The following is a 22,570-nucleotide window of genomic DNA, read 5'->3' as shown; positions in this document are numbered from 1 at the left end:
ACTAAAAACTTATAAAAATGACAAAGGCACTTAACAAAATGACTAAAACCTAAACTAAAATTAAATGAAAATATAAAAATAAAAGCTATTTCAAAACACTATAATAGCACTTATAGTAATACTAAAATTACACTGACCTGGGCACAGTACTGGGATTTGGCCACAGCCACGAGCAACTTGAAAATGGGTTGAGATTGAGATACAAGAGGCGTGACGGCGTGAATGACGGCTGTGAACTTCTGCTGTGGTTTAACACCTGTGGAGATGATCGATATATCTAATCTAGACAACTCATATATACCACAAACATAATAACATGCGGTGGCCTGCTTACCGAGTACAGAATAGAAGAAAGGGAAGTCGCCCAGGTAGGGTGAGTATTGGGGCAGAGTGAAAAGTCCACCTGGCAACCGATTCCACATCAATGTGCTGCGGGCGTTGTGTTGCAACACACGGTCCTGGATGATCTGCAAAAGGAAGAGTTCTGAATGACCACCACTAGATCCATCAGACTCACTTTAACATTAACAAGCCTCAAATCTCACAAGCGTTTAACTTTGACAAACATGAGGCCATCTGGACTGTAGCCATGTTTATTTGGCTGCGTATCAATGCTCAGTCTCACAGATCCACCCCTCAAGAGCTGACCGGGGTGTCCTCTTACACACCAACGCTTCCTCCAGGGAGAAGTGTGTGAAACCAGAGCCTGAGACCGGCCTGATGTTGCTCCGTACGCCTTCAGGAATAGCTCCCGACATGACTGATCACATGCCTTTCAGTCAAGTGGGAGGGTAAAAGAGTTTGTGCACAACCAGAAATTACACTTTCACAATTAAAAGAAATGAAGCATGCTTTAGGACCATTTCGTTTGCTGTTGTTGCTAGATTTAATTTACATTATGAGTTATTTAAATAGTAGAATATTTAAACATAACACGTATTTATGCTAACTTTACTAAATAAATCATTGCGTCTGAATGATTCTCATACATTTTTTCACCATTCAATCATTAAAAAAACTTATAATTACAAACTCATAACTACATCTGATTGTGGCTGCATTATAGCATTGAGAACTGTGCTGTGAAAATGTGCATAATAATCATGAAAATCACAATGCAAAAATTTTAATGCTCCTAAAACGAGCTTCATTTTCTGCTAAATATATTTTCCCATTTTTCCCTGTTCATTCTTAGGCTGAAATGCGACTCGGTCCAGATTTGGAGGGTCTTGATGGCTGCATGACTTGTTTTAATCGATCAGGAAGTTGCTTACCTCCAATGTAGTGAGCACAATTTTCTCCACAGAAGAGAAATACGCTTCCCATAAGAACTGCGTCTGCTGGCGGAGAGACAGAATGTGGTCTTGATGGATGGAGCGAACCGTCGATGGAATCTGAGGAGACGGGAGCAGTGTGATAATGTGTTTTCTACTTGACAGGCCTTTTCAATTGGGGGCACCAGTAAAAATAACTCAGATTTCTCCCTGAGGACAGAGCACTCTGAGGGGGATTTCACACTTGGTTCAATTGGCTGGTCCCAACTAGAGTTCGATTGATTGAAGTGAACAGAAATGATGCACAGCTCTCTGCTTCTCAGGAAAGCGGACGGACAGACAGACAGATAGATAGCGAGTACATTAAACACACTGGAAACAGCCTGAGGTCTTGCTCAGTCTTTCAGTGCTTCTGTTCCAGTATTTACTGAGAGGAGAAGTGAGTCACAGCAGGTGTGAGTGATTATTAAAGTCTCTCATCACTGTAAACACAAACGGCCCTTGAGGTAGATTTCCATTACAATTATATCACAGGCCGATTAGTCTCACCTTTTGTTGAGCCGGTCAGTGCCACAGGGGCACGAGAGCATATTAAAAGCTACTGCGGCCTGACAGAAGCTGTCACTCCTCTCACCAGAGACTGTCTTCCTGCCGCAGGCCGCTAATCGGCCGGGCAAGAGGACTCATTTCAATTACAAAGGCACATGCACTTGCTTTCACTGAGGGGGTCTCCAAAGGTCTGCAGACTGTCACTGATAACTGCAAGCTTTTGCCCGGTAAATTAGCATGTGACATTAGAACGATTAATTAATGCATGATTAATGAAAGCATGGGGTTAAAACTAATTTCAACATATAAACATGTCTCAGTTCCAAAACCATTTGATTTGACTATGTAGGCATTATTTTAAGCATTTTCAAGGATTTTCAAATTCAGTTTTTTTTTCCATTTCAGTCTTTCTGGACTATATTTTAATAGTTAAATTAAGTTTGAGACCAAAGGCATTTCTAATTAATTGTGAAATTTAATGAAACTTAAAATTTGACATCATTTTATTTCATGTTTAAATTTTTATTTTACCAAATAGTGTGATTTCATTTTTGCATTGAAACAGTTTAATTAAATTTTAGCAAACATAAAGCATGTCTAATAAAAGGAATTCATAATTTACTGTTGTATGTATTTATTTTAAATAATAATAAGGCCCTATTAAATGTTTTCAGAAATTCAGTGTTATGTATTTAAAGGCATAAAATATGAACAATTTAATTAATCTCTTTAAAAAAAAGAAAATTCAACTATTTCATGTTTTTTTTTTTTTTTGGATTAAGTGCTCAACAGGGGCAGAGGAATAAAATAAAAAGACTAATTATTTATTTAAAAAGAGTTTAAAATATTATTATTATTATTAACAGAGTGTATATATATATAGAGAGAGAGAGAGAGAGAGAGAGAGAGAGAAGGGGGGGAGAAAGAAAAAGAAACAAACAAACAAATAAAGAAAGAAGGAAAGAAAGAAGACAGAGGCAGTAATATATTTATTTAGAACATATTTATATATACAAACCAAACTTTTATTCTGGTGGGTTGCTGTGATATATGATGATAGTATTTCTAAAATGAAACAGTAAAATGCTCATGAAGTGATATCTCAAACCAGTTCTGGAGGTGAAGTTCATGTGTTCTTGTCCTCATACAGTTTGACAGCAGACGCTGAAAACACATCTGCCTCATTCATTCACACAGACAGGCAGAACAAATACAAGTAGAATGTGTTTCAGGCAGCTCGCTGAATTTGGGAACAGAGCTGTTGTTTCAGACAGGAACAAGAAACAGAATGAGCTGAACTAGCTCCTATCCTGATCTATTCTGGAAGTCGTACCTGTAGAAGAAGTCTCTCATCCCCAATGACAGAGGCCATGCTCCAGTCGATGATCTCTGAGAAGGGAAGCTCCCAGCCGTTACTGAGCATGACGGGAACACAAGCGGCCTGCACACACACACACACACACACACACACAGAGAGAGAGAGGCACGTTAGAACAGGCTGACGAAACATAAAACAAGCGTCATGAAAATTTTATTAGCGTCTTCGAGTGGAAAGTCTAAAAGCAAGAGGAGCTCTGACTTCAGACTGAGAAATGAGGGAATCTTGGTTTATCAGATCAGTCATGTTTCTGAAATCTGGCAGCGACTGAGGGAAACACAAAGCGTGGCTCTGCCTGTCTGAACTCGGGCCTCACGGGTCATAACAATGAGATAATCATCAAGAATGGAGACAGAGACAAATGCACAAACCTACAGGGGGATAAAATCTTAATAATTAATAGTTATATATATATATATGCACACCAATTTGGCAATATACAGCAATGTGCAATATGGACAATGGCCAAATGAAACCAAGCACTTCCAAGCAGCTCTTCTTTGTATGTACACTGTCAGACATGTTCACTATTCAGCTACAAATGAGCTGTTGTGTCTTGTTTCTGAAGCAGCAGGTACCAACAGACAGATGGTGCATTGTTTATAATACCTGGTCTCCAATTTGCATATCAGCTGCAATTATTACTCATTAGAGCAGAGCTGCTTTTATTATTCAGGATGAAGTTACAGTTAAAACTATCCCAAAAGCTCAAAATAACTTTATAACCTTAGTACAGTGACTATATATACATATAATTTGCTCACAAAACATTAGCTTGATACCAAATCGTGTAAAATAAACTTTTTGGGTGTGTATAATATGTTTTTGTTCAAGTGTGGACATGCTACCATATACCAAGGTTTTTTGAACATGGTATAACAGTATTTCAATGTTTTCTGGCCATAAACCTCAGTTAAAAATACTGTATGCTTTTTGGACATGTATCATAGCACACAAAAGTGGTAATAATTCAGTATCATAGCTTGTATTAAACTCCTTATCAGCCATCACAGCATCGCAGTACCTCAACAGAAATTTCCTTTTTAGATCAAATGTAATATTTTCAAAGCATATCTATGTGTGTGTTTGCACAGGCTTGTTGTCCTGTCCCTGACCTCCCGTCATCTCTAATATCATCCTGCTGTTATGGACTAAACCTCGCAGTGTCATTAACCAGCGCTTCAATCTGCTGAAATACATACAGACCAATACAGCCCTTGAGAGCTGAAGACAGACACAAGTGCACATATGCAGCATTAAAGCCCTGCAAACCTCAGCTAGTCAATCCTCAACACCCACACAATTCAAAACACAATATATAATGGCCTGTTAAGCCTTATGTCTGCACAACAACAGACAACCTGAAAGAGCACAGCCACACTCCCACACAACAGACGCCACAGAATAGTGCTGGTTATGGATAAAAGTGGATTATTTATTTGACATAGGAATGAAATACCACAAATGAGATCTTTGGAATACCTCAATTTGCTTCTTATATGAAATATGAATATGTTATTTTAACTTAATACTGCTGTTTTTACTGTATTTTTTATCAAATGAATGCAGCTTTGGTGAGCATGAGGGATTTCATGGATAAAGTATGTGTGTGGGCATGTATAACATGCATGCAAACTGCTAAAGTGTCTTTCGTTGGCTAGCAGTACTGGCAATGGGAATGAACTGGAAAAATATACCTGCAGAGCCTCCAAGAAACGGAAAGAGCCCAGACGGCGTCCTCGAGGCACGAGACAAAAAGTGGAGTTATGCAGCATTTCTTTATAGTCGTACCTGTTGAGAAAAAGAAAACAAGGAAGCACATATTAAGAACCAAGGTCAGAAAACATCCTGGCGCAGGAAAACATGCGGTTAATGCTCATCACATCTGGCGCAACAGCCTGAAAACACATTCACTGTGGAAGAAAGCAACTGCATACTTTCCAGTTTACACAACCGTTTTGAGTCACAAATATTTCAACAAAACTACATAAAAACATGAGTGAAACAGAATTCCCCCAAATGTTGTCTCAACTAGTCAAACACAGAATTTCTACTATAACTACCACAAACTAGCACCCCAGAGCAACACCTGGCAAGTAACCAAAATATTCTACAATTTCATTTAACTAGCTAGAAGCCAACACTCAGCAACTCGTCAAAATACCAAAGCATCTATCTAGAGAACCCTAGCAATGGCTATTAACCAGCTACCAGGCTTTCAGAAAAATGTCTACCGACTGTCCAAATGCTAGTTTGATTTCGAGAACCAATACGAGAATCTAACCTGCTTCGTTTGCAGTGTAGAAAGGGTTACAGACATTTAACGTCATTATGTGAATCACACACAAGTGTGCACAGACAGTCAGAAGCGAGCTCTTAGAAATCTCCGTTCACGCTCTTGACCTCTCGACCTCTGCTTTGTAGGCTGCTCTTGCACTATGGTGGGATAAAAGCTTCAGCAAATGCTTTAAGCAGTGTTTCAGTCGGCACTTGGATTAAGGGGCTGTTTGGAATTCCGAATGCGACATTCCTGCTTTTTCGCCCGTCTCGCCCTCCCTTCTCCTCTCTTGCACATTCTCCATCACGTTCTCCGTTCCTTCTCCTCGCTCTCTCCATTGAGTAATCGGTGATGCTGTGCATTCCAATGTGAAGCCCCTGAGGTCTTCCTTCAGCTCTGCTCTTCAGCACGGATGAATGAACAGGTCAGGATGCCTGCGGACAGTGAGACAGAACCTGCCCGGGCTTCGGCCCTGATGTTCTCCGGGTTTGAGATGAAAGGTAAAGCTTGAGGTTGTGTTGTAGGATGCTGTATTAACTTCGGCTGACCTGTTGGCTCAGTGGGTAACCTGATATGGGGTGTCTGAAAATAGGACGGGATGATGCAATCGAAAGACTTCATGATTCGCCAACACCACAGGGTTTATCCTACCGGGTCATTGTGTGCAGACTAATATTTTTAATATGACTCAAGCAGATGTTTAAAAGGACTTTTTTCTGTGTATTTTCCAAATGGTTGTGGTGTCCTTAAAGGCTGAATGAAAGGCTGTCTGTTATTTATTATTGAGCAAAAAAGAACTTGGGTGGGACTTAATTTTATTCAACACAAATTAACTAGTTTTGGAAAAGTGAGCAAATACTATAATCAGGTAAATGCATGTGATAAAACAAGAAATGCACATTTAGAAAGTAAAAGTATAGACTAAGATAAAAGTAATGTACAAAAAAAATAATGTTACAAATAAATAAAATATATAAATAAAAAATTAGAAATACAAATTACATTTTAATATTTTCCTTTAAAATAATTTTACTTTGGTTCTTAAAAAAATTATAAAGAGCAAGACATAATTAAAATACATACTAATTGGAAAGTATTGGACAGTGATTTAAATTATGATTTGGCTTCAAAAATCTTTATCTCAGCGGTCGTTACGGTTAACAAACTGAATGAAGCTCAAATTAAATAAAATATAGATATCAGATAAATAAATTCCAACTTCAAAAATAAAAAATAGATAATTTCTATAACGATACACATTATATAAAAATGATACAAAATAAATTCAAAATTAGCTAATTACTAAAACTATTAAAGCTGAAATGAAAGGAATAAAATAAAACAGTATACAGCTAATAAGTCAAAAAGTTCCTAATTGGTGGTTTAATATGAAGCTTGTTTGTTATGTACAACTGTGTACAGATAAGCAGGGCCGTGAATTATAAGCCACAAGTCTATTTCTTCAAGCTGGACGGCAGGCGAGACAACAGCACAGCACAAACCACACGGCTCCTGTTCTAATGAACAGCAATGAGTTCACACGTGCAGGTCAGGAATAACTGCAACCCTGCACCATTACTCAAACACAAGCAGCCAGCCGAGCGCAGTGCAACCGGTTCTCATAACACACTCGGGCCGGGGCGAGGAAGTTCCCCGCATGCAGGAAGTGATGGAGTGGGCTGTGGAATAAACACATCCATAATTCAGCTGCACCTCGATGAGGAGTTGCTCCACAGGCCTCCACGCTGATGACCACACGCAACTCCACAACATAATACACTCTTACTAACAGCAAAACAAATGTAAATAAATGGACTGTGTGTGATAAGACCAGGAATGTACAGTTAGAAAGTAAATACTTGAAATGAATGCTGTGCGTTCAATGCAAGCATTTTTTTTAAGCATCTGTGGCATGTCCACAAATTTTTTTTTTAAATTATAATAAATAATAATAATAATAATAATAATAATAATAATAATAATAATAATAATAATAATATATATATATATATATATATATATATATATATATATATATATATATATATATAAACTTTACATTTTTAAAATAGCTTCAACCCTCTGTTTGTAAAAAATAAATAAATAAATAAAAAATTAAGTAAAAAGAAAAATAAATATATTACATAATAAAAATAAATTAAACGGGTAAATATAATAACTCAATTTATAATATAATATAATAAAAGCAATCATTAATCAAATAAAATAATTTTTTTGGCTATAAAATATTCATTTGATTTTAATTAAAAAAATGATTTGGTTTTAAATTAAAAAAAAAACTAACAAAAAAAAATACAACTGCTTCTAAAATAAAAAAGTTATGTTTTCTAAAACAAAACTATTTACTGCCAAATCTATCAACATCTATCACCACAGTGGTGTTACAGTTAACTATTGAAATGGTTTTCTTTAATTGAAATAAAACAAATACAAATTTCAGATGAAAAACAAAAACTGAAATAAAAAGTTTGTACTTATATTACTGAAAAAAAGCTAAAAAGAAATCTGAAAACTAAGAAAAATGCAACTTCTTCTCATGATGTTTCAAACGGTTGGCTGCTGAAAAGAAAGCGTGGCGTTGGAGTTAAAGGTGTGTCTTTAATCTGCCGTGGTGGGTTGGTGGATGACACTGAATCTACTCTATCAAGTTGACAAGCGTGCAAGATGCATGAGAAAAAACAGAGCACTACAACGTAGGCAGCCAAACTGTCTAAGTTTTCTTTGTTATGTTTATATTTGGCATTGTTGCCATAGCAGCCGGTTGGCATGCGTGGCATTTGTGCCTTAAATCAGATTAGTGGAAATCAGAGCTTGCATGGCAAATGCTGGTTTCACCAACGCTGCCAACCCGCTTGTAATGACGGTGTAATCAGAACAAGATTAAACCTGTACCAAATGCCCGTCCCGACACACTTACACAGAGAGAACTACAGCACGCACAACTTCATGAACGTGTTACAGCTGTTTGAACATCTGCGGGATCAAGTGAAGAACAGCCTCTAAAGATACTGAAGCAGATCTAGAGGAAAGCAGTTGATGCGAGTCTCTGGTGGATGATAGAAAATCCACGACGGCCATCTGAGAAGCAGCATGACAACATATGTGCTTATGATACAGATTTATGATGCTGCATCCTGTTCTATTAAATGGAGAGTTCACCCAAACGTGGAAATTACCCCATGATTTATTCACCCTCAAGCCATCCTAGGTTTATATGACTTGCTTCTTACAGACGAATACAGTCGGAGTTACATAAAAAATAAAAAATAAATGTCCCGGCTCTACCAAGCTTTATAATGGGAGTGAATGGGGGACGAGATTTTGAAGCCCAAAAAAGTTTGTCCATCCAAAAACACATTGCTTTGCTTCAGAAGGGCTTTATTAACCCCCCGGAGCCATGTGGGACACTTTTTTATGATGGATGGATGCACTTTATTGGGCTATTGAAAAATAACACCTATTCGCTGCCATTATAAAGCTTAAAAGAGCCAGATAATTTAAAAAATATATATAACTCTGATTGTATTCTTTTAAAATAAACAAGTCAAACACCCCTGGGATGGCTTGAGGGTAAGTAAATCATGTGGTAATTTTCATTTTTGGGTGAACTATCCCTTTAAAGTCCATCCAGATAATATAAAAAAGACACTCTGCTAATGACAAACTGCTAATGCACAATCCACACTGTCTATTTGTTAAATCCCACATTTTTCCTTGCTCCAAATGCAATACTATTGCAATGTGATCTGTTCTTTTATACCCAAAGATGACTTTGAAAATGCATGAAAAATTAAAACCACATCATTTAAGTCAAGTTAGTAAATCATAGATGGCCAAACGAGAAGAAAAGACATAGGTTCATGAGCATGTTTACATGTTTAAGCATGTACCATAGCAAAAATCAAATAAATAAACAACAACATGGCATTACTGAATTAGAAAATGAGACTGTGGTACAGTATAAAGTGTAGAGACTGTAGTAATTGCTTGTAATAGCTTGTTAAACTCAGTCTAATCTAATAGAGATGTTTTTATAGGAGTCACTACAGTGCCAACTACACGCTCCCATTTTGCTTGTTAAACAAAAGATGGCATTTGACTTCCACAAACAACAATGCATGCTTAGAGTAAAAGTGCAACGCTCGTCTCTGCTGTCTGTGCAATCAAGAAAATAAGACATTAATGGCTTAGGCACGACTGGTTTGCCAAAGTCCATTTATCCTGTAATCCCCCTCTGCTGACAGAGAAAAATCGCCATTTGTAGAGTACTGAAAAATAACTACTTAAAGTATGCAGTATAATGAGCATAATTATATTGCATGCGATTCTTTGCCACATAAATGGCAAAAAAAATAAAAAATAATAATGAACATCTTAAACCACACCATGCATCTTAACAACAAATGGTATTGCTAAACTAATGACAAGTTCAAACAGATCACTAAACTCACACCATTGGTTGAGCCAATCCTGAATAAGTCTGGCACTCAAAGCTGTGAAATTTTAAAAGCTTTTAATTGTCTTGAAAAAGTGGTTGCTAATAAATGGGAAAATTAAACAGCATAATGCTATTGCTAACTTCTGAGCTGGGCTAAAAAGTACACTGCAGCGATGTATTGAAAACAACCATCTGGATGGTTACATTTTCTACATCAAACACAGGGAATAAGCAGCATCCGAATGAACTAACTTTCTAACACAAAGCACATTTGCTAAAAACTAGGACACATCGTTGCAAGGCCTTCTGTCTCTCCAGAGTCAGAAAAACTTCCCTGCAGTCGTAACTTTTACTCGAGTTACTTTTGACTGGGGCTAAAGGCTAAAGGCTACTGGAAAGTTAATCTGCAATGCCATGCCAGATGGTCCAAAAGGATGTCTGGCCTCAAGGGCAAATACAGCTGATTAATTATCCACTGCAGACTGTGACATTAATCATAACGACTCGACTTGAGTTAATATCATCCTGTTCTGTCCTGTAATTACACTGGGATTTCACACTTGGAAACTTGGGATTTATTCTCCGAGCTGCCATTATCAAAACAACCTGCGTATACTCCACAAATCAACAACACAGGCAACAGCGGAATGAAAGCCCTGATATACCTGAAGCGAATCAAAGAAAAAAAATGGTCATTTCAAACAATGGTCATTTCAAAACAAAATTAGGCCAAACAAAGTTCATTTAGAGTTCATTTAGGAAGTTCAGGACAGCTTGCCAAAGCAAACTTTCCAAAAAAGCTCATTTCTGCCTGGTAAACATCTCTGAACTCTCTTTGGTCAGTGGAAATGACATAATAGGTAGATGTGCTTTGGGGCTCCGCCTTTTTTAATGTGGAAAATGTTTCCAGTTCATTACTTTTGTTCAGACAAAAACAAACACAGTTTTATAGTAGATATTGAAGTTGTAATCAAAAGTGACACTGACGCTGGTTTTCCATGTTTAAAACTGTAAAGCTGCTTGCTTTCAAGCAATCTGTTGTTAATAATCTAAAAAATAAAATAAGCAAAAATTTACATTTTAGTAAACAAATGGGCAAAGCACAAATAGAAAATAATACAAAAAGTAAAAAAAAAAAACATACAATACATATTATAAATAAAGCTAATATAAAAGCAAATACATTTAAATAAACTAAAAATAAAAAAAAACCATAAATAAACTAAGAATACATAAATTAAATTGTAATAAATAAATAAATAAAGTATCAAAACATGTACCTAAAGGGTCAGAAAGAAGACTTTAATACAGACTTTAATACAATGCTAATGTTATTTAAATAAGCAAACATTATATACATAGAAGACATTTAGTACCTTTTATACGGATTATCTTAACTTTTAAGCACTTAATAAATAAACAATGTGACTTTTCTCGATGAGTGCAAACATCCACATCACTATGATCAGATGCTTTCTTAACCGCTGGTTTCTCACCTCTATTTCTCACCATTATTAAGAGGAAAAGCTCAGCACATATTTACATATTCATCTGAACACCATTTGTAGCAGGATCAAGATGTCCACTAACAGTAGGTATATCACTATTCTAAACATATTTTTACTCCGAAGAACAAAATTTAGTATAGCCGTGACTAGGATAAAAGAAGAAACTTGAGGAAACTATATTAATACACACTCCAATGCTCCTGCTTTCTGTAGGAAACAGTGTGTCTCAGACCTAAGGGTGAAAACACAGCACGGGCCTGTCTTCAAGATTTCCCATCTTTAATAAAAGCCTGCGGGTGTAGAGCTTGAGAGGAAGGGGCAGGGAATCATAACCCCGACAGCGGCAGGTCTGCGGAGCCGCAGGGAGGTGAACGCAGTCACTAACGAGACTTGAGTTTCAAACAATGTCGTGGCTCATGTTGACCCTGGCCATCTGGTCAGCCTGTAAACATTACTCTCGTCCGTGGAGAAAGAGCTAGCAGCTGTCTGCATGTTCTCACTGGTTTTGCTCAACATGTAGTTCATGTGCATCCAGGGCAAGTGCGGTCTACAGTTTAATTGGACACATTTAATGAGAGAAAAGATCAAACTAGGACAAAGAACAGATAAATAGCACTGGAGACTACAAATATCAATGAGATACTGAAATGGATCAAACTTTCTATTCTTTAATCATCACTTTTCATGGGAAACCAGATATTCTTGCCGTTTTAAAATAAGAGTATATTATATTATATAGATTTACACTAACATTAACACGTTCACTCCTCAGTGAATTTATGAGCCATGCAGAAATGGACTGTCCATATTTAAATATAAAAATATTGAAATTAATAAACATATAATATTTAAATATGTAAAAGACTTTGTAGGCCTAAATTAATAAAAAAATAAAAATGTGAATGAGTAATGTATGTAAGCGAAAAGACAAGCACATTAAATAAAACAAATGATAAAAATATATATATATATATATATATATATATATATATATATATATATATATATATATATATATATATATATATATATATATACATAAAGTAAATAAACATTTAAATAACCAAAAAATAAATACAATTATAATTGTATTTAAAAACATCAAATAAGAGATGTAAACGAACACAGATACATACACACACATACACTAAATGAACAAAACCATTAACTCAAATAAATAAAATTAACTAATAAAAATTTACTATAAAATAAATACAACTATAAACAAACAAACAAATAAATATGAAAAATATTATTTTCCCTGTATTTTAACAGTATAAAATAACTGTACCACATGATGACTATCATGATAGCATAATTTAAATCAGCACAAATTGAATACAGTGTAAGCTAAAACATCAAGATGATACACTGCTTGCAACCATTTTATTTTCCAACGCTGCATCGATGAATCATGTAAAATAAGACCAATCTTGCATTAAGCTGCTTATGCTTAACAGCGGTTTGTGTAGAATTTGAAAATGTATGTGTTACATTTTGATATTATCCACCCTCACGTATTCGATTAGAATGAAAATGAGAGATGTGAGCAAATCTTCTGTAATCCATCATGTACCTCTCTAGAGAAAACATGAAGTCCATTACAGTAAGGTAACAGAATGGGACGCAAACCACATCTTGTAGACGAGAGAAATCAGAAGAGGAGGCTGCAGAGGTTCGACTCACACGAGATGCGACGTGTCATTTTAAATACGCTTTTACTAGGTTGTCGTGACACTGTCATTGGGCTCCACTTTGAATTAGGAGACAGTTGGGAAGCTAAAAATAAACCAAGCTGGAGCTGAAAGACATTATCATAAATAAAAAAAAATAAAAAAAAGGACAGGCGCTCTAGAAAAAGTTGCTGTGGCTGTGTCAGACTCCCACTGTCTTTAATCTCTCGTGGAGAGTTATGCGTCGCTAAGCACGAGTTCAAGCCAAAGGAATGCCAATCTATGAGACGAACACACACACACACACACACACACACACACTCCACACCAACAATCACACTCCATGTCTTTTGCTTTCAGCATGCATCTGAGATCCAAACGCCCCCTTCAACCCTGTTGGAAACAACCAGGCTCATTTCCTCACAGCTATGCACTAGTTTTAGCTTGCAGGGCCAACGCTGACTGCGGAGAAGATCAGCATTTCCAAAGGTCATAAAAGATCACATCATGAGACAAGACGTCCTTTGAAGCAAGCATTAACAGGCATCTGTCTCCGTCTCCCATTAAAAACTAGTGCATGAAAAAACAAGGAGACGGCCTGGAAAAATTCAGGCATGAGAAAATAAAAACATTTTTCATCTAGAAAATGACATATAGTAAATCTGCACTCCTTATAGCACTTCAAACACGCATTATAAACCTATTTAATGTCATAAGAAACCAAATGCATTGATATTAATAAATGCAATAGACAACATAAGCACAGCAAAATGACTTCCACGGTGCATTATTAATTCTGTGCATAAAACAATAGTCTCATTGGCTCCATGCTGCTATTATGTGTATGGAGGAGTGGGTGGAGAAACTCCACAGTCGAATCTCTATCATTTCCTTAAGCCTTTGGAAAGGATGGGTCACCACTGATGAAAAACCATCATTGAGCATTTTGTTCCTATTTATTCTCCTTTCTATTAGACATTTATTCTCTTTGCTGCTCCTTCTTACTCTTACTAGAGACATTTACTATACATAGTTATAAACAATATTGGCACAGCTTACTTTTGATAGAGCACCAAAATATAAAAAATAAAACATGCAAATATGCTTCAAAATGTTAGTGCCTTCAAAGAATAATTCACCAAAACAAAAAAAAATGGTCATCGGTTGTTCATGTCTTTCCAAAGTTTGCTTTCTCTGTATAACACACAGAAAAAAGCTACTTTGAAGAACGTCCATGCAATGAAAGTCAGTGGAGTCCAATGTTGTTTGAGCTCCAATGTTTTTGTATCTTCTTTCTTTATTCCACAGAAGATGAAGAACAGGAAGAACACAAACTATATAGAACAAACATCATGTTCCTGGTGAAAATGGGTTTTTTAGTTACTAAGTGGACACAGTTATTGGTTGATACTGATAACTTTTACAATTCTGTCATTTAAATTTAAATTCTGTTATTATTTACTTGCTCCCAAATTGGGCTGATAATACAAGTGATTTGGAACAATAATAAAATGAAGAATCAAGATCATCAGTGAACAACAGCAACCTAAACTTTAGTCAAAACTATCTTAGGACTTGAGAAGACTTTGAATCATGGGTGTCAGAACAGAAGCACTGTGTGTGGGCGGTTCAAAACCCACCAGACCAATGGTTGGACCCTCTAACTTTTACCATCTTGAAGAATGACCTAAAATTAAACTCCAGTCCACGTTTTAGCTACAGCCTTGACTTCCACAGTGCTGCTTCTTCAAATCCATTCCACTTGGTTCATTCAGTTCATATTAATTGAACTACATTCCGTGTCTGCTGCCCTCCAGTATAAATTCCTCATCTTAATAAAAGAAACAAGGATTGAGCTGACATTATTGTGGTAATCAAGAATATGCCACAACACCTGACAATTCTTTATAATTATTTGTCAAACTGACTAGTAATTTCTGAGAAAAAAAAAAAAACCCACACCAAATCTTGTGTACAATAAATGTGCAAAAAAATGCATGAAAGATATTCGTTGGTTTACAAAGGAGCCAGAAGTGTTAAGAAAATTCAAGGTAAATAATCAAACTTTTTTATGAAGTGTTATTTCCAATCGTATAATTAATTGTTAAAATATTAATTTAATCATATGGCTTGCTATGAAATTAGCCATAGCAAGATAAAAACATATATTGCAAAAGTTACACTGTAAAATATATTAAAACATCAGTCAATTTAAATCATAATTATATTTACAACATTTACTGTTTTTTTTAATCAAATAAATGCATTCTTGTGAGCAAAAGCCAAAACTGTCAACAAAGAAAAATTCACAATTAAATTTATTTTATGAAGCGTCTTTTCCAATAAAGCAGTCAAATTCTTTGTGAAAATATTCATTTAATTCTTTATGTTGCTATAAAACAAACCATAGCAAGATAAAGGCATTTTATTGCAAAAATACTGGAAAAAGTCAGACCTAAAAAGAAATTTATCAAATAAGTAAATAATATGTAAATTAATATGTAGTAACTTGTCGTCAATTACTGGAGATTTTTAGCAGCCAAATAAAAGTGTAAAAAGTCATTTTAAAGCCAAAAGTGAAGAACCAGTTGCCTGTAGCTTTTAAAATAAAGTTGGATATACAGGTATGTCCAGTTTTATCCTCATATATGTACAGTACATTATCGCCCTGCTCTGATCTGCTAAATGCAAGTATAAACACACATGAAACAGTGTGTGTTCTGAAAAGTGCAATACAAATACATTTGACTTGACATATTTAAAGAAACATTCAGTAATATACTCTTTGTATACTAACAGCCGCTCAACAGAATACATCAGACTGAGTCACAGAAAGCCAAGAACAGCAGCTTGTGTGGTTTGTGTTCGGCTCATGTGTCAGTGAGACACACAGGGTCAGCGCTGAAGGCTGATGGAGTGATCGGTGAGGTCACCGCTGGGATAAAGCTCATTCTGCCCTCTCTGGTCAGCACTACAACTGCTACAGTCCCTGGATGAACCGGCCGCATGCATAATTCACCACAAAGGAAACCGTGTTGAGAAAGAGACAAGCCAAGACATGCAAATATTGATTCCACTGTCCTGTAGCACACAAGACGCTCACTCGACTGCTTAATTCACTTCGCCAAACTGTACAAGAAACGAAATGAACTAGGGCTTAGGGCACAAATGCTAACAAAAATGACAGAAATACCTTTTAATATAAAGTGCTGGTTATGAGATTATGACATCTTGTGCATTGTACATTGCATTTGTGCTTTCTTAACTTGCTTTTGAATATAAACAGCAGTAATTATTCAGAAAGAAAATTATAATGATGTTAAAACTAATTGATTAAATTAAATTATGGAACACAGATGGATGGCATACTGTGCATTTTTATACGATTAAAGGAAATAGCCCAAAATTATCTTCATATACACACACACACACACACACACATAGCCAATCAGATATTAGAATGATTTCTGAAGGATAATGTGACACTGAAGAATGGAGTAATGATGCTGAAAATTATATTTAATAATATTTGACTCTTTTACTGTACTGTTTGTTTGTTTGTTTGTTTGTTTGTTGTAAAATTTATGTAAACTTTGTGAGCATAAAAGACTTTGTTCAAAAACAATTAAAAAATGTATTTGTCATTGACATATTATTATAGTTAATTAATATTATTATTCAACTATTTAAGTTGAAGTTTAAGTAATTGTATTCTTTCTGACATGTTTATTAGTTTTTTTGTTTGTTTGTTTAAAAAAAAAGATTTAGTTATTTTAGTATCGAGTAAAACTAAATGAAAATCAGAAATGTTGCCTTGACAATTAGCTGAAATAAAAATGTTTTTTATATATATTTTATTTAGTTCATTTTATTTCAAGTAAAACAATTATGGTTTTAGTTTTAGTTAACAATAAAAACTATAATTTCAGATCTATTTATTTGTTTACTTTATAAGAACATATGGAGACAGCCAGAATAAAACTACAATTTTCGTATCAACACATGGATGCGTTACTACACCCCTTACACCCATTAACCTATTCAACCAGTAATCAACCACCATCCAGATCATAATAGCTACAGGTTATATCGAGTTTCTGACCTACCAGGGATGAAAAAGCACCACATTAGAAGTGGGCAAAGAGATCTCGAGGAACACATTCACACTGATGCTATAATCCTCTCGGGTCAGGGAGAGGCCATTGGGTTTAATGAGGGATGAGGGGAACACAGGGGTCCTGTCGGGTGGAAAATAATGACGAGTTCCCAGTTCTCCAGAGCAGGAAGTGCACAAGCTCACATCCACATCCAACCGGGAACCAACTGCTTCAACACCCGGAGAGAGTGAATCTCCAACAGAGAGGACGGTGAAAGCAGGAGCACGGGGACTAATGCCAGACTGGATTTCTAATTGCATTTGATTTCACTTGGACTCCTAATGAGCCACGCTCAATGAAGCCCATTCCCACTAATTCCTGAACAAAAACAGCAAAATGCGGCCTGCATATCATGCCAAGTAAGCCTGGTTAACACTTTCCCCGGCCAAAACTGTGGGCAGGTAATTAGTTGAACAGCGGGTGGGATAAAAAGCGAGCTTCCAGTCGAGGTCTTTGGTTATAGCCTCACACAGGGGAGTGTGCAGCGGAGCTGGCAGAAGAAACACATTGTTTGTATGAAGCACGGCCAAATGGAGAGCAGGATCCGAGCCTCGCATTAAGGGCAGGTGCTGAAACCACCTGGTTCTCTTCAGTCTAACAGCGACTACTAGAAAAAAGATCATATTTCGTTTTTAGAGAAACTCACTTGCTTATAATTGTGATGTCCACAAAGCCACACATTTTAAAACTTATAATGAATTCATAATTAAACCTAAACCCAGACAGCAGACGAAACAATATATAATGAATTATACATGTATTAAAATGTAGGTTCTGTAAAAATGTTTTTCAGTTTTTGAAAGAAGTATGATTTTATTTATGATCAAAAATATAGTAAAAACAGTAATATTGTTTAAAATGTGAAGAATTATTATTATTAATGTTGAAAACATTTGTACTGCTTAATATTTTTGTGTAAACGATACACAAAACATTTTTTTCCAAAATTCTTTGATGATTAGAAAGTTCAAAAGAACAGTGTTTATTTGAAATAAAACATTTTGTAGCATTATAAATGTCTTTACTCTCACTTTAGGTCAGTTTAATCTGTCCTTGCTGAATAAAAGTATTAATTACTCTAAAAAAAGATAAATATATAAATAAATGCATTAATTAATAAATTAATCGTACTGCGTTTTGCATGGTAGTGTATATAATTCATACCTAGAAAATACTGATTAAAAAAGGTCAATCAAATTCAATTTGGACTATTTGACGTATTATATGTGCGTGCTTTGTATTTATGTGCTTTCTAGAACTTAATTGTGAAACTCTGTTGAAGTCTGTTGAAGTAGTTCTCTTGTTGGTCTGACTGCTTCTATTGTTCTCATTTGTAAGTTGCTTTGGATAAAAGCGTCTGCTAAATGATTAAGGGCCCTATCTTGCACCCAGCGCAATTGACTTTGTACACCGACGCATGTGTCATTCCTATTTTGCACCTGCGCAAAGCGCGCTTTTCCCTCCACAGAGGCACGTCGCTAAACTAGTGAATGAACTTGCGCTCCCTGGGCGGTTCAGCGCAAAAAAGGAGGCGTGTTCCGGCGCAAACAATCCCTGGTGCTATTTTGCTGTTCCATTAAACAATTGCGCCACTGACCAGAAAAAAACCTAGTCTAAAGTCAGTGGCGCGTTGCGCGTTGTTCCTTATGCTATTTTAAGGGCGCATGCTTGACCATAACGTATAGCGTGCACAACGCGCATACACTTTGCTCATGTAATCTACACAGATGCAACAGTTATTTTTGCAAATCATAAATTGTTACACTTAAAAAAATATTAACACATGAGATGACGGAAATCATTGTGGTGTGCCACGAAGATGTGAAAAAAATAGGCATAAATCTAGCTTACAAATTATTCAGGCTAATTGTAGTAATTAAGGATCAGACATGTTTGAGGTCATATATGTATATAAGGACATCTGACAAATTGGTTTGTCCGTCAAGAACCAGGAAAAAAAAATCGATGAAACAATTGTGGCTTTTCCTCCCACGCCTGTTTAACCGACGCTATTTTGGGTGGGTTTCTCCCATCCCCATACAACACAACTTCTCTGTCTTTCATTGCTCTTACAAGAACATCAGTCTCCTCGGCTGTGAACCGCTCCTGGCGTGCGCCTGGTAAATACGTCATAATAATAGCAATCCATAATGGAACTTGCGCATCTGCTTTTAAAGGCAATATTGGATGACGCTCTGATTGGTTTATTTCACGTTACGCCCAAACCACACCTATGAATAATGAAGCTACTTCAGACCAACCCATTTTAGATTTGCGCCGGGCGCAAGAGCCATTTATCCCGCCGGGAAAATAGCAACAGCGCCGAGACCCGCCCACAAACTTACTTGCGCTTCGCGCTTTGACACTTGCATTTCAGATCGTTAAAATAGGGCCCTAAATGGTAAATGTTAAAGTCAAGTGTGGGTTTCCTGTAAATTTCATCAATGGATGGTTATCGTCCATTTCTAAATAAGTTCTATTTCAGTTGGTTCCCTGCCTCAGTTTCTAGTTTCTAGCCAGTGTAGGCTGCTCACGTTACTAGGTTTTGGAAAATATTTGCAATGTTTATATATATATATATATATATATATATATATATATATATATATATATATATGCCACTAAAAGGTTTTTGCTCCTGGTTTAGAATCACAGGCTAAGAAATTGTACTTTGAATTAGAAATAAACACACAGCACTATACTAAATGACTTATATTATATTATTAAATGCAATGATCAATTACATTTTCATTCATTGTAAGATCAACATATGAACAAACTGTGAACCACTAAAACCCCACCCAAAAATGTTCCATCTGCATCAGAACATGATATTTGATATCACACATGAGTGGGTTTTCTGCCTGTGGCATTGTGGTGATGTTGAGACAGGTTTGAGAGAAACACCAAGTTGCCAAAGCGCCAGACAAACTGGAAACGTGCAACCTGATCTCCAGCAATCACCAGCATCACCAGAAAGTGGACAAAGGCCAAGACAAGCCCAGGCAAAAGGCAATAAAACTCCAGCGTTGGGATGCGAGGTTATCAGAGAAAAGGTAGACATCTTGATTTAAAAAAAATAAAATAAAAAATGAAGTAACTATGCATGCAATTCACCCTCCAAATAAGATTTTTTAAAGGAATAGTTCATCCAAAAAAGAAACAACTGTTGTCATTTATCTTAGTGTTGTTATTGTTAACCAAAACTAAAACTGCTAAAAATAAATAAATAAATAAAATTTGGAACTGAAATAAAGCCAAAATAAAACATTTATATTACATGAAAATTTTCAACAACAAAAAAACACTGATGAAAATCAGTTAAATCTTAAAAACATAAGTAAGCAAATAAAAATGATAAATATAAACCTGAATATATAAAATAAAAGCTAATACAAATTATTAATACATACTATATAAATAATACAGAAATATCACTGAATGCCTCGACTGTTGCTCTCTAAACAATGACATTTAATGTGATTGACCATCAAAAGCTATTAAATCATTTCAGAAGACATTTAATATAACACAAAATTCCTATACTTTTACAATATTACTGTGTCTCTTTATGGAGCTTGACATCACTCACACAGCAATTCACATTCATTCAGAATATGTCTTCAATTCATTTCAGGTTTGGAACGACATGAGGGTTTAATTGTTCTGTGAACTATTCCATTTAAATATGAACAATAATTGGCATTATATGGCTAAAGAATCCATTACTACACTCTTAACACCTTTAATGCCTTAGATCATCCGTTATTGGTTCTCCAACAAACCTTTCAGTGATCAGTTCTTCTGTGGCATGAAGAGTTTCCATGGATGTTAAATGTTCTTCATGCAACCAGAGATGCAAATAAAGAACCTTTATTTGTAAGCATGCATGGCATTGCAGTATGATTTTCTACATTTTTCGGATGTGCATATCTGCGGGCCAGGATGCATCAGCCAACACCGACGTGTTTTATGGCTGCCCACATGTGAACAGGCACAGAACCCTCATAGGCTCTTATCTCAGCAGATGAAGTGAAGCCTCTGAGAGAGCAGATAAGTGTATTTTCAAGAGTGCAGAAGTGTCTATCTTCAGAGCGGTCAAAGCTTTTACCACGCAAAGGCCAGGCTTTGGGCACCGGGTTATCATGACACCTTTATTTTCTGTAGAAGCTGCTGCCATTATCACAGTATGCCAACTCTTTGTCTATGAAACCAAGAGATCCCTGTGGGTGAGCATGAAAATGGCCTGTTGTATTACTTTCAAAGACTGACTAAAGCGCACGTGAAAGTGTGTGCATGTGAATCAGAGGGAATGATTCAGTGCCACTGAATCTGAATGATTCTGATTCAAAAGAGTCAAATAACTAAATCAAAACCACTATTTTTGGGTAAACGATTCCTCTACCCAGCCTCATTTCAGCTGAAGCACACTCAGCCAAATGTATGATGCCTTCAGGCTTCTTGTAACCTATTAGTAATTAAAGCACATAATTGCCTTTGGCATGTAAAGTCATTTTTTAACTTGACAATAAGCAATTCAGAGGCACTCATAATGTAGTATTTGATTAAAACTCAAAACTATCTAATAGCATGATGATATTAATTTCAAAATCCTAATACTTCTCTCAGCGGGAGACAAGGAAGAGCTTGAGGCAGGATCATTATCAAATATTTTTGGAACATGCGCTGAAGCTCATTTTGAATGCTGCACAGAAACTGGCAGTGATGAGTCCAATCGGGTCAGAATGACTCAAATGGATTCTAAATCCGCGTACAGAATCAGCAGCTGTGTTTGCAAATGAATGACTGGGATTTGCTCTATCCTGGCCGTTCTATGTAGTTCTTCTTGTAGCTTTCAGAACATATTTCATAGTACAAGTAGAAAATATTGCAAATGCCTTGTCATACCAAGAAAGCAAGTCATCACTGGCTCCAGAGCGCCGACAGAAGCGAGATTCGTGGTCACAGCGCAGGACAAGCCCAAAGCACACTGGAAATATCTGCTCTCAGCATTCCTCGTCGAATATATCACCTGCACAGCACTGCCAAGGTCTACAAATACATCATCCTGTCAGAACACCTGGAACGCTTGCTAAATAAATGACAATGGCCTGCAGCCCAAAGGAGTGCCAGTCCGAGCAGGAGGAAAATATTCACTGGATTTTGGGAAGGGGTGTAGGAAACATATACAGTCTAAAACTTAATCAAACCATGAAACAGCACTAGTTTGCTTTAACCGGTTTGTTTCAAGAAAGCATTCAAGACAATGGTGTCAGAAATTACCTTTGAATGCT

General features: G+C 36.2%; 1 protein-coding gene across 1 annotated transcript in view; it reads right to left on the bottom strand.

Annotated features, from left to right (window-relative positions):
- Positions 1-22,570, bottom strand: part of LOC113073234 (exostosin-1a-like) — a 41,835-nt gene that overhangs the window by 5,097 nt on the left and 14,168 nt on the right. The window contains exons 2-6 of the mRNA XM_026246114.1: positions 4,899-4,992; positions 3,157-3,264; positions 1,275-1,394; positions 335-467; positions 138-256 (exon numbers count right to left, since the gene is read on the bottom strand). Coding sequence (XP_026101899.1) covers positions 138-256; positions 335-467; positions 1,275-1,394; positions 3,157-3,264; positions 4,899-4,992 — 574 coding nt within the window. The remainder of the gene's footprint in view (positions 1-137; positions 257-334; positions 468-1,274; positions 1,395-3,156; positions 3,265-4,898; positions 4,993-22,570) is intronic.

This window comes from Carassius auratus, unplaced genomic scaffold (genome assembly GCF_003368295.1).
Source record: "Carassius auratus strain Wakin unplaced genomic scaffold, ASM336829v1 scaf_tig00011645, whole genome shotgun sequence".
Taxonomy (NCBI): Eukaryota; Metazoa; Chordata; class Actinopteri; order Cypriniformes; family Cyprinidae; genus Carassius; species Carassius auratus.
The sequence above is the reverse complement of the archived record's forward strand: the minus strand, read 5'-3'. Positions and strand labels throughout refer to the sequence as shown.